The 12268-nt window shown below is 43.1% G+C and overlaps 1 protein-coding gene across 5 annotated transcripts in view; it reads left to right on the top strand.

Annotated features, from left to right (window-relative positions):
- Positions 1-12268, top strand: part of LOC106578501 (dihydropyrimidine dehydrogenase [NADP(+)]) — a 208077-nt gene that overhangs the window by 65684 nt on the left and 130125 nt on the right. For all 5 annotated transcript variants that reach the window (XR_001322469.2, XM_045702118.1, XM_014157375.2 and 2 more), the window contains exons 6-8: positions 5304-5500; positions 6565-6646; positions 7443-7530. Coding sequence is in view for 4 of the 5 variants with exons in the window: in XM_045702118.1 (XP_045558074.1) it covers positions 5304-5500; positions 6565-6646; positions 7443-7530 (367 nt within the window). In the remaining variant the exon portion in view is untranslated. The remainder of the gene's footprint in view (positions 1-5303; positions 5501-6564; positions 6647-7442; positions 7531-12268) is intronic.

Below are 12268 nucleotides of genomic sequence, written 5' to 3'. Positions count from 1 at the left end.
TGCTCTTTACTTTGCACTCTACTTTACTACACTGCTCTTTACTCCATACTCTACTGTATTAAACTGCTCTTTACTCTGCACTCTACTGTACTACCCTGCTCTTTACTCTGTACTCTGCTGTACTACACTGTTCTTTACTCTGCACTCTACTGTACTACACTGCTCTTTACTTTGCACTCTACTTTACTACACTGCTCTTTACTCTGCACTCTACTGTACTACACTGCTCTTTCCTCTGCACTGTACTGTACTACCCTGCTCTTTCCTCTGCACTCTACTGTACTACACTGCTCTTTACTCTGTACTCTACTGTACTACACTGCTCTTTACTCTGTACTCTAGTCTGTACAGCATTGTACTCTACTGTGCTGCTCAGTGCTGTTTTTCCCTTCATTGTACATTACATGATTCTGTCTCTACTAAGTCCCCATAACGGGTGAGGGAGTGGTGGGCTGCAGCATCAAGCTCAGTATTAATGGTACCTCTCAACCCGTTGTTATGGCGTCGGTACAGCCCTCTGCCAATAAAGTCAAAATTCTCCCCTTGTTTATCATCCAAGCCTAACCTTCTGGTACGATAAACATCAGATTCACCATTAGAAACCGGCTGGTGGAAAGAGATGGGGGGAGGAAATAGAAGTAAAAACCAGGGAAAAGACAACAGAACAGAGAATTATGCAAGATGTCAAAGTCAACACAAATGACTTAGTTATGACCCAGTGTAAAGCAGACATAAGGAATGGGAGAGTCTTTCTTTCATGTCTAAAACATATAGGCTGCAGGAGTCAATGCCAACTGAAATTCATTTTACTGTATGTTCTAAAGAAAAAGGACTAACAAAGAAGGGAAATGGAAGAAATACACAGTGCCAAGAAGTCCTTTAAAGGAATACTGTACATATCGATTTTAGTGGTAAATAGATATGAGAGATGTGTTGATGTTCTTCATGTGCCATGACTGTTATCACTGATGACAGGAGTCTGTGTAATGCTACATGTTTTGAACTGCTATACGCTACATTTGTTTCATCATGTGTACTCCTATCTTTTTCCCCTAATTCTTCCTCATGTTGAATAATGATTAGAACATCAAGTGTGTGTGTGTGTGCGTGCGTGGGTGTGTGGGTGTGTGTGTGCGTGTGGGCCTGCGTGTGTGTGTGTGTGATTATGTGTGTGTGTGTTCATGGTGTAGCTCCGAGATAATCAGCATATCTGTTCCCGTCATTGTCGTGGTGAGCTTTATTTAGTTCCATGGTAACAGCTAATTAAAGTGAAATGTCAGAGATAGTGTGTGGGCTTGAATTGCTGCCTTTGACCCACACATCGTCTTGTAGGGCTGCCTGCTGCTAAGGATGCATTTCCTCTACAGTAACGAACTCTTTCATTCTGGAGAGAGTTCAACAAGACGAGTACATTCTGAGGAATGGATGTAAATGTTCTTACTTATTCTACGTACTGTAGATGGAAGGAATCTTATGGAAGGAATGGTTCTGCAGGTATATGAAAGGAAAATAATTGTGAGCATGTCACTTTACCTACGTCACCATTATGTAACTGTAACCAACTGTACTGTAGATGTGCTCAGCCCAATTAAATTGTACTATTCCGTAGTTCAAGGTAGAGTACATTCATAGACAACACAGAGCTACTGAATGAAGAACGGCATAACGAGATCACTTTGTATGAGAGGAAGTCAAGATGACAAAACATGTGCCTGTATACACCTTCAGCAGAATCTGTTGTGACGTGGATGATTATCTTTGCATGTTAGTCTGTTCATTTCCCTCTATTGCTGTAGAACAATGAGACAAACACACATAACGAGAGGAAGGTTGGCACGCGGCATTGCCAGGGGTTGGATTCTTTAATCAGTGCGTTTATAATCCTCTCAGGTACTGTATATGCCATGCGTTTAGATCCTGTTCTTTAGCTACAGGAACGGAGTACAACAGTACAACAAAACAGTTCATTTCTAGCCATCTCGTACACCTTCCGCCTCCTGCCTTCTTCCTATCAAGACTAATCTAGTAACACATCTCAGAAAGCAAGAGAAGCTCACGGTAAAGTTTCATTACTTCCTGAAGGATAAAAGGCACAATTACAAAAGCCTTCCGTCCTCTCCCTTCTCTTCTCTCTCTCTCTCTCGCTGCCTGCCACATCTGCTGTGACTACTATACATCTCTATCATGTGGCAGCTCTCCTCTCTCCTTAAATGTGAAAGGTCAGGGCGGTTATCTAGCAGATAATTAGATAAGCTCAGGAAGAAGAGAAAGAGAAGGGGGCTATCTGGGCGATCGCTGCTCAGCTTCTATCAGCTCCATTCAGCCTGCGCTCCATGCTCCTAGCTCTAGTCCTCTCAACATTACTGATAAAGTCAAAGCCACCTTTCATTTAGGCTTTATTCTTCTCCTAATCTTATAGTGGATATAAGCGTATTAGTGTCTACCAAGAGTCTGGCACTGAGGTGTATAATATGGCCTGAATGACAGTGTTACTGTTAACTCTCAGTAGTTCAGACAGACCAGAGGGGAGTTGTCTTGTGAAAGCAGTATTGATGTGTCCAGTTTGTTATGATGATAAGCACTGGGCAGGGGAGTCATGTTTCATCCATTGATGCTGGATGATGCTTTTGATTGATGCTTCTGTATGCGTGTGCTGTGTGCTTATTGTACCCAGTGCTACCCACACATATAAGATGTGAAGCAAAGCTAGCGTCGCAGCAGTTTGTCACAAGTAGTTTGGTGTTCAATTAGTGTTCAATTAGAGTGTGAGAAGAATTAGAAAAACAGAGATGGGTGTTTTGAATAACAAGGCCTCGGAACTGCTCTTAAGCACTATTAAAAATGCATTGTCATGCAGCAATTTGGGCTTCACAGTTCATGAAACACATGAATAACTAAATGAATATCACCTATAGCTCAGGCATAATATTGCAGTAACAATTCGAGGCTTCATGTATTGATCTAGATCATCTTATTAAGGAGACAAAGTATCCTCACTCTCATTTCACCCCTAATTATGGATATGTTGCTGCTACAACATTCTCTTTCAACTGTTTGTGTTGCAGTAGTCTATATTTGTCTTGAAAATCATCAGTGAACATGGTGCGCTACAGAAGCTATCTGATTAATGTTGTTTTCTCTCCATATTATTTTAGTAGATGACTCTAGGGCTAGTTATTTAACAGCCAGTGTGGTGTAGTCCCAGAGATGGCTTTTAGTTGGGCAGACCATGTTCTAATTTGATTGGAGTTTTGAACCGTTTTGTATGTGCAATCGAACACTTTGCCTGATTTTAGCATGGCCAGGATAAAGGAACACGCCTGCCATACAGTCAGTCAGTCTAGACAGGCATTGGCAGACATTGCTAGTACTGGATGGGGATAAACCAAGCATGAATGAGTAGAACAAATGACACAGGACGAAAGGATTTGGAACTGGTTGTGGTTCATTAATGATGACCTACAGTACATTCGGAAAGTATTTAGACCCCTTGGCTTTTTCCACATTTTGTTACGTTCCAGTCTTATTCTAAAATTAATTAAATTGTGTTTTTTTCAATCTACACACGATACCCCATAATGACAAAGCAAAAGCCATTTTTTTTTATTTTAAATATACATTTACAGAAGTATTCAGACCCTTTACTCAGTACTTTGGTGAAGAATATTTTGCAGAGATTACAGCCTCAAGTCTTTTTGGGTATGACGTTACAAGCTTGGCACACCTGAATTTGGGGAGTTTGTCCCGTACTTCTTGGCAGATCCACTCAAGCTCTGTCAAGTTGGATGGGGAACATTGCTGCACAGCTACTTTCATTCACGTCTCTCTAGAGATGTTAGATCGGGTTCAAGTCCGTGCTCTGGCTGGGCCACTCAAGGACATTCAGAGACTTGTCCCAAAGCCACCTTCGCCCCAGTCTGAGGTCCTGAGTGCTCTGGAGCAGGTTTTCATCAAGGATCGCTCTGTACTTTGGTCCATTTATCTTTCCCTTGATGCTGACTAGTCTCCTAGTCCATGCCACTAAAAAACATCCCCACAGCATGATGCTGCCACCACCATGCTTCACCATACGGATGGTACCAGGCTTCTTCCAGACGTGACGCTTGGCATTCAGGCCAAACAATTCAATCTTGGTTTCATCAAATCATAATCAAATCCAATTTTATTTGTCACATGCCAAGAATACAACAGGTGTAGACTTTATGGTGAAATGTTTACTTACAAGCCCTTAACCAACAATGCAGTTCAAGAAATAGAGTTAAGAAAATATTTACTAAGTAAACTAAAGTGAAAAAAAGAAAATCTAAAAGTAACACAAGAAAATTACATAACAATAACGAGGCTACATACAGGGGGTACCGGTACAGAGTTATCAAACCACTGAATCTTGTTTCTCATGGTCTGAGAGTCCTTTAGGTGACTTTTGGAAAACTCCAAGCGGGTTGTCATGTGCCTTTTATTGAGGAGTGGCTTCCGTCTGGCCACTCTACCATAAAGGCCTGATTGGTGGAGTGCTGCATTGATGGTTGTCCTTCTAGAAGGTTTTCCCATATCCACAGAGGAACTCTGGAGCTCTGTCAGAGTGACCATGGATTCTTGGTCACCTCTCTGACAAAGGCCCTTCTCCCCTGATTGCTCAGTTTGGTTTGGAGGCCAGCTCCAGGAAGAGTCTTGGTGGTTCCAAACTTCTTCCATTTAAAAATGATGGAGACCACAGTGTTCTTGGGGACCTTCAATGCAGCAGTTTTGGTACCCTTCCCCAGATCTGTGCCTCGACACAGTCCTGTCTCGGAGCTCTACGGACAATTCCTTCAACCTCATGGTTTGGTTTTTGATCTGACATGCACTGTCAACTCTGGGACCTTATATAGAGAGGTGTGTGCCTTTTAAAATCATGTCCAATCAATTTAATTTACCACAGGTGGACTCCAATCAAGTTGTAGAAACATCTCAAGGATGATCAATGGAAACAGGATGCACCTGAGCTCAAGTAACTGTTTCATAGCAAAGGGTCTGAATACTTATGTAAATACGTTTTTTGTTCGTTCTAAATTTGCTAAAATTTCAAGATACCTGTTTTCGCTTTGTCATTATGGGGTATTCTGTGTAGATTGACGAGGAAAATAGTAAATTTAATCAATTTTAGAGTAAGGTTGTAACGTCACAAAATGTGGAAAAAGTCAAGGGGTCTGAATACTTTCTGAATGCCCTGTATATTCCACAAGGAATTGAATGGTCTAAGTAAGCAAGCAATCAAGCAAGTACGTAAACCAAACTCCCTCATGTGTCTGTTATCACCTCAGATCTTTAGTAAGATGGGCATTCCTCAAGTGAGGAACCCAGCTCTCCCTCCTCCAGACCAGATGCCTAACAGCTTCCACTCCAAGATCGCTCTGATTGGCTGTGGCCCGGCCAGCATCAGCTGTGCTTCCTTCCTGGCTCGCCTTGGCTACGATGACATCACCATATTCGAAAAACAGAAGTGGATCGGCGGACTGAGGTAAAACTTCAACATCTTTTTTTTTTTTTCAATGGCTAGTAACATAACAAAATAACAAAAATGTAATCCAATAATGCTCCCAAAGTGTTTGTTTAATAGGACTAGGACTTTGACCCCAACCTGGGCCTTCATAAGGGCAAATTAGGAACTCAATATTAGGAACGTGTTCTTAATGTTTGGTATACTCAGTATATATTGTCACAATATACCGTGTGTTAGTGAGGGTTTTCAGTGAATTTATGTAAATGACAATGCTCATCTTCAATTCAAATTCTCAGCAACAAAAGAGTGATCAAATTAAGATCCTACTTTTGTATTCATTCGCTTCCTGGGCAGCAATTAGTCAGTGGTGTAACTTAAAGCCAGATCTGTGGCTCCTTGTCAACGCTTGCGGATATGCATCTGTAATTCATCTAAATTCATGTCCTTTTGTGTGGGGCATTTACCACTAAAGGGCATTGTTGATCATGGGTCTGCTGGATCAATATAAAGAACATTGTATAAGGTCACAGCTGCTAATGAGAGTTTTGGTAATTGTGAATATTCATCTTTCAAATGCCTGAGTTTGGATTGGGTTACCAATTACCTACCCAGGCCTTTAGTACATTTTACATTTTAGTCATTTAGCAGACGTTTTTTGACTTCTCCTAGGAGTCCTGCAAATGTCCACAGTGGGTTTCACGTACTTCGAGGGACAACAGGGAATAAAATTAATAATTTGAGGTTGGTTCAGGGAGAGGTTGGACATAGAAGCAGGATAATTCTGATCCAGAGAAAGTAGAAAAAGTGAATACAAACCCAAATCATCAAATGAAAATAAGAAAAAGGAGTTGGTGTTGCAACAGTATAGAGAATCCTCTTCCCTGTGTCTATCTATTTTTTCTTCCTCACGCCTAACTTTTCATATTCCTCTGAGAGTCCTTTCTCTGTCATCCCTCTTCTTCATCCTCCTCCTCATCCGCCTCATCCTCCTCCTTTTAGTCCTGCTCCTCCTTCCCCTTCTCCATCTCCCAGTCACGTTCATTCTTCCTCTCTCTCTCTCTCTCTCTCTCTCTCTCTCACAGCTCTGCGGAGATCCCTCAGTTCAGGCTGCCATATGAGGTAGTGCACTTCGAGGTGGAGCTGATGATGGATTTGGGCATCAAGGTAATGAGTCCCCCACCTCCCCTCCCACTCTCTCTCCATCTCCCCCTGTCCCCTCTCTCCTCTCTCTCTCTCTCCCTCCATTCCCCTGTCCCCTTCCTCGTTTACATCAGAGACTAGCACAGGCGACAGGTCTGGGAGAAGATCAGCAGCCCAAATGTCAGGCACATTAATAAAGAACAATTAAAAGCTGCATCAGGCCGGGCAGGCTCCAGGCTGCTGAGACCGTGTGTCTCCGGCACCGGCTGCAACTTGGGGCGATGCTCTAGCTTGTCTGTCTGTCTGTTGCTTGAATGCCACAGTGGTGAGAAAGGGCAATCGATAGTCCTTACCACGGCGAGCTAGCCAGCCACTGCAGACCAGACCAGACCAGACCAGACAGCACCTGCTCATGATTCATTTTAAACCAGGAAACAGATTTGGTTGCTGAAAAGATTGGAGGGAGTGGAGTGAGGGGAGTAGTTAGAGGTGAGGCATTTACATGTCTATGTGATTCGTCCTGCTCTGTTCTGTTCTGTGAAAAGATAAATAGTAGAAGTGAAGAATTTGAAGAAGACTTATAATCACATAAAGAGTGAATAGCGTCCCAAGTTAGGTCATTTTGATTGTTGGTACAACTCATTAACAGAGATGCTCATCCAACCGGAGTGTTAAGCCAAGTGTTAGAACTTAGGGTTTTTGATCATCAAGCATTTTACGTACAACATTTATTATAATTATACAATAGATTATCCGTTGAAATGTTCTTAGAGCTGGTGCTCCCATTATAACTAATGAGTTGTGTTGTATATTGTTTCAGGTGGTGTGTGAGAAAGCCCTGGGCCAGGACGGGATGACTCTGCTCTCTCTGAGAGATGAAGGTTACAAAGCTGTCTTCATCGGCATTGGTTGGTTATTCATTTATTCCTTTTCTTCTTGTCTTTTCCACCCTCTCTCTGTACATATGTACTCTCATACCAATATGTTTGAGCAAATGTAAAGATGATGTGGGTTGTATTCATTGGCCACCAAATAGAAGAAAACTGACTGATGCATGGAGTGACTACATGAACTTGTCCAATAAGAATAGCTTATTTCTGTTTTCCGTCGCAAAACGTTTTGTGGTACCGGGTGCACTAATGAAGTCAACCGGGGGGGAGAGCCTTTGGTACCACAGCAGTCAATTTCTGTAATAATGTGACACTCAGTGGCCCGTAGGGATCTGGTAATAAGTAGTGCAATATATAAGAAATACGGTGCCATTTGGGATGCGTCCTCTGTGAGCTGGCTGCTCTTTCAGAGGTCCTGCTTTAACCCGCCTCACAGCGTCAGCCTCATTCACTTGTCATTTGTTATTTCTGTGTGCGATACTGTGTCCCAGCATGGTAAACTAACAGTGCCCGTTGTGAGGCCCGCTGGGGCGCCACCGAGCATGCCACGTGCCCCCATCAAATATCTACCCAGAGTCCCCCCTGCTGGGTTATCCCAGAGCTCTGATTCGCTGACCCGGAATACTCTTTAGCGATACACCTCACCACTGGCACGGAATGCTAACCTGATGTCAACCCTCACACGCACACAGACACACTCAAGCCCGCACACACGCCCCGACACGCACGCATAAATGTGCGCAGGTACGCACACACACACACACTCCCTCGTCAGGGTCCGAGGGCTTTTTACAGTCTGTGCTCTCCCTCTTTTACCCACTCATATATCTGCAAATGAAATCCATCGTGACCCGTGACCTGTAGAATCAATTGAATATCTGCTACAACCTTTCAAAATAGACGGTCTGGTCTCCTTTTGCTATTTCAGTCTCATTTGCTTGTCTATTTGTACCTTTCAGAGTCTAGCTGGTCCATTAGTTTATGGAATGTTGAAACAATTGGTGGAGGATTTACTTTCTTCTGTGGCTGTACGTCAGTTGTTGCAGTGTTTGAGAAAGACAGAGAGTTTAACATTAAATGTTAACTCTCTCTGTCTTTCTCAAACACTTAATACCTCTATGAACCTGTTATCTTTCTGGCTGAGCTTCATTCAAATGCTCCCGTTTCTCATTAGAATCAAAGAAGCACTCCGTTACATAGTGATGACTTGCCTTAACTGAAGACTTCTTCTGCAGAAACAAATATATGCCAAAATGAAAGAAACGCGTTAAGGGAGTAATAATATTGTTTTTATTTTTTCTATAGCAGGCAAATAAATGTAGCTATCTTGTAGCTGTGTGGATCTGGGGAACTCAAACGTTCCTTGAAGCTGTCTGTCTGTCTGTCTGTTTGTTTGGTTTTACTGAACTAAGACAGAATAAAAAAGACTCCTATAATTCATTGTTTCAAAATGCTCAGAGTCATTTGATAGTGGACTCCCTAATTACGGAGAGTCGTTTATTTAAAACCATTTTTTTTTCTCCTTTTCCTCACAAAGGGATGTAAAGGAATTTCAATTCCCTATGAAAAATTCAAGCGGAAGTGTGTTTGCAATTAATTTCTGTGATTTCATACTAGTCCTTTACAGGCTTTTTAAATGTCATCCTCCGACATGATTGACATGCTAATTTTTCGCTGGCAGTATGCTGAACGGAAGGCAGGTTGAGGGAGAGAGATAAGGGCATTGTTTCTGAGCTATAAGCTTAGGAAGCCAGCTCAAAGGTTCATTTGGTTTAAACAGTGGATTAACCCTTTATCCTCCGCTCTACAATGTGATCTGTGGTGGTGAGGCTCAATTGTCTTGGTTCTCCTTTGATTTCTGTGGTGTACGGAAAATTCCATCCCTTCTTTGGTGTTTTTAAAGACAGCAGCTGTTTCCGCATATTTCTGAAAGGCTGGAAGGACAGATGAACGGACCGTCCATTGATTGGATTGGCACATCTTGAAAAGAGGGGTGGAAGAAATAAGTTGATGTAAAGCAAAGAACAAGCAGGGAAAGTGATAGAAGTAGTTTTGAATGGTTTAAAAGGGTTCTGATCATTTTTAAAGACAGCTTTTGATTTTAAAACATTGGAAAATCAATAGCTGATGTTGTTGGATAGTAGACAGGACGATGCCGATCGGGGCTGATTTTCGATCAGAAAGTCAACGTCAAGTTGTGTCAATGAATTCGCACCAGAAGGAAAACTTGACATAATTAATAACAATTGATTGAATGTATATATTTATATAGAAACTCATCTCTTCCACAACAAATGTGTAGCACTACCAATTTATCTTTTGAAATGGTACCCTTTACTGCGTGTGAATTATTATGTCTCACTATGAGTCCAGCATAAGGCTTATCTATGTGAGTACCAGTGGCTTCCATAAGGTGTGGCGGAGGTGTCCATATTCTCCCTCTGGATGTGTCCCTTTCTCCCAGTGACAAGGTTAATGGATCCCAGTACAGAGGGCAGTTATGGCTTCAGAGGTCTTGATTTATGTTAAATCTTAATGTACTTAGTGTGCCGCTGCATTATTTAACAATCTGTCCTCGGTGCTTGATCATCATAAGGGTGAACGAGGTCAGGGAGTGAATGTGCACTCCCCTCCTCCTACTCCTCCTTCTCCCCCTTGTCCCTTCCTTTTTTGTATTTTTCTTTCTCTCCATCTCCCTCTCTATCTCTCTCTCCACCTCCCTCTCACTTTCTGTCTCATGCTCTCTCTCTCCCTCTGTGTCCCCCTCTCTCTGTCCCTCTTTTTCTCTTTCTCTAGTCGGATGGCAACTGATAAGGTTTGATTAATGAGAGGAGGCCCCGGCGGCGAATGAAAAACATCTGCAACAGAGGATGTATTCTATATCATATTCTTAATATGAAAAAAGGGGTAGGGTTCACTCCACTGTACATGGATGGCCTGCCGAGGGAGTGAGAGAGTAAGAGAGAAACCGATAGAGGAGAAGGGAAATTAGATGAAATACATGGCAAATGGAGCCACATTACTTACAATCCACTTTGTCATGATCGTCTACTGCAAGGGTTTTTTGTTCACGTGCTTTGATTTGGTATTGAATACTAATGATGACTATACAGTGCATTTGAAAAGTATTCAGATCATCAATCTACACACAAACCCCATAATGACAAAGTGAAAATAGGTTTTTAGAAATTTTAGCAAATGTATACTGCTCAAAAAAATAAAGGGAACACTTAAACAACACAATGTAACTCCAAGTCAATCACACTTCTGTGAAATCAAACTGTCCACTTAGGAAGCAACACTGATTGACAATAAATTTCACATGCTGTTGTGCAAATGGAATAGACAACAGGTGGAAATTATAGGCAATTAGCAAGACACCCCCAATAAAGCAGTGGTTCTGCAGGTGGGGACCACAGACCACGGCTGATGTTTTGGTCACTTTTGAATGCTGGCAGTGCTTTCACTCTAGTGGTAGCATGAGACGGAGTCTACAACCCACACAAGTGGCTCAGGTAGTGCAGCTCATCCAGGATGGCACATCAATGCGAGCTGTGGCAAGAAGGTTTGCTGTGTCTGTCAGCGTAGTGTCCAGAGCATGGAGGCGCTACCAGGAGACAGGCCAGTACATCAGGAGACGTGGAGGAGGCCGTAGGAGGGCAACAACGCAGCAGCAGGACCGCTACCTCCGCCTTTGTGCAAGGAGGAGCAGGAGGAGCACTGCCAGAGCCCTGCAAAATGACCTCCAGCAGGCCACAAATGTGCATGTGTCTGCTCAAACGGTCAGAAACAGACTCCATGAGGGTGGTATGAGGGCCCGACATCCACAGGTGGGGGTTGTGCTTACAGCCCAACACCGTGCAGGACGTTTGGCATTTGCCAGAGAACACCAAGATTGGCAAATTCGCCACTGGCGCCCTGTGCTCTTCACAGATGAAAGCAGGTTCACACTGAGCACATGTGACAGAGTCTGGAGACGCCGTGGAGAACGTTCTGCTGCCTGCAAGATCCTCCAGCATGACCGGTTTGGCGGTGGGTCAGTCATGTCCGTAGAGCCCCGAGACAGGATTGTGTTGAGGCACAGATCTGGGGAAGGGTGCCAAAACATTTTTGCAGCGTTGAAGGTCCCCAAGGAAACGGTGGCCTCCATCATACTTCAATAGAAGAAGTTTGGAACCACCAAGACTCTCCCTAACTGAGCAAATGGGGGAGAAGGGCCAGGGAGGTGACCAAGAACCCGATGGTCACTCTTTCAGTGGAGATGGGAGAATCTTCCAGAAGGGCAACCATCTCTGTAGCACTCCAGCACTCCTCAGAGAAGGCACATGACAGCTTGCTTGAAGTTTGACAAAAGGCACCTGAAGGACTCTCTGACCATGAGAAACAACTCTTTGGCCTTAATACCAAGCGTCACATCTGGAGGAATTTGGGCACCATCCCTACGGTGAAGCATGGTGGTGGCAGCATCATGCTGTGGGCATGTTTTTCAGCGGCATGGACTGGGAGACTAGTCAGGATTAGAGGTCGACCGATTAATCGGAATGGCCGATTAATTAGGGCAGATTTCAAGTTTTCATAACAATCGGTAATCAGTATTTTTGGCCACCGATTTTTTTGATTTTTTAGTTATTTTTTGGGGGGGGGCATTTTTTTTTTTTTTTTTTTTTACACCTTTATTTAACTAGGCATGTCAGATTAAGAACACATTCTTATTTTCAATGACGGCCTAGGAACGGGGGTTAACTGCCTTGTTTAG

The sequence above is a fragment of the Salmo salar genome, chromosome ssa19 (genome assembly GCF_905237065.1).
Source record: "Salmo salar chromosome ssa19, Ssal_v3.1, whole genome shotgun sequence".
NCBI lineage: Eukaryota > Metazoa > Chordata > Actinopteri > Salmoniformes > Salmonidae > Salmo > Salmo salar.
Note: the sequence above shows the minus strand (reverse complement) of the source record. Positions and strands in the feature narration are given on the sequence as shown.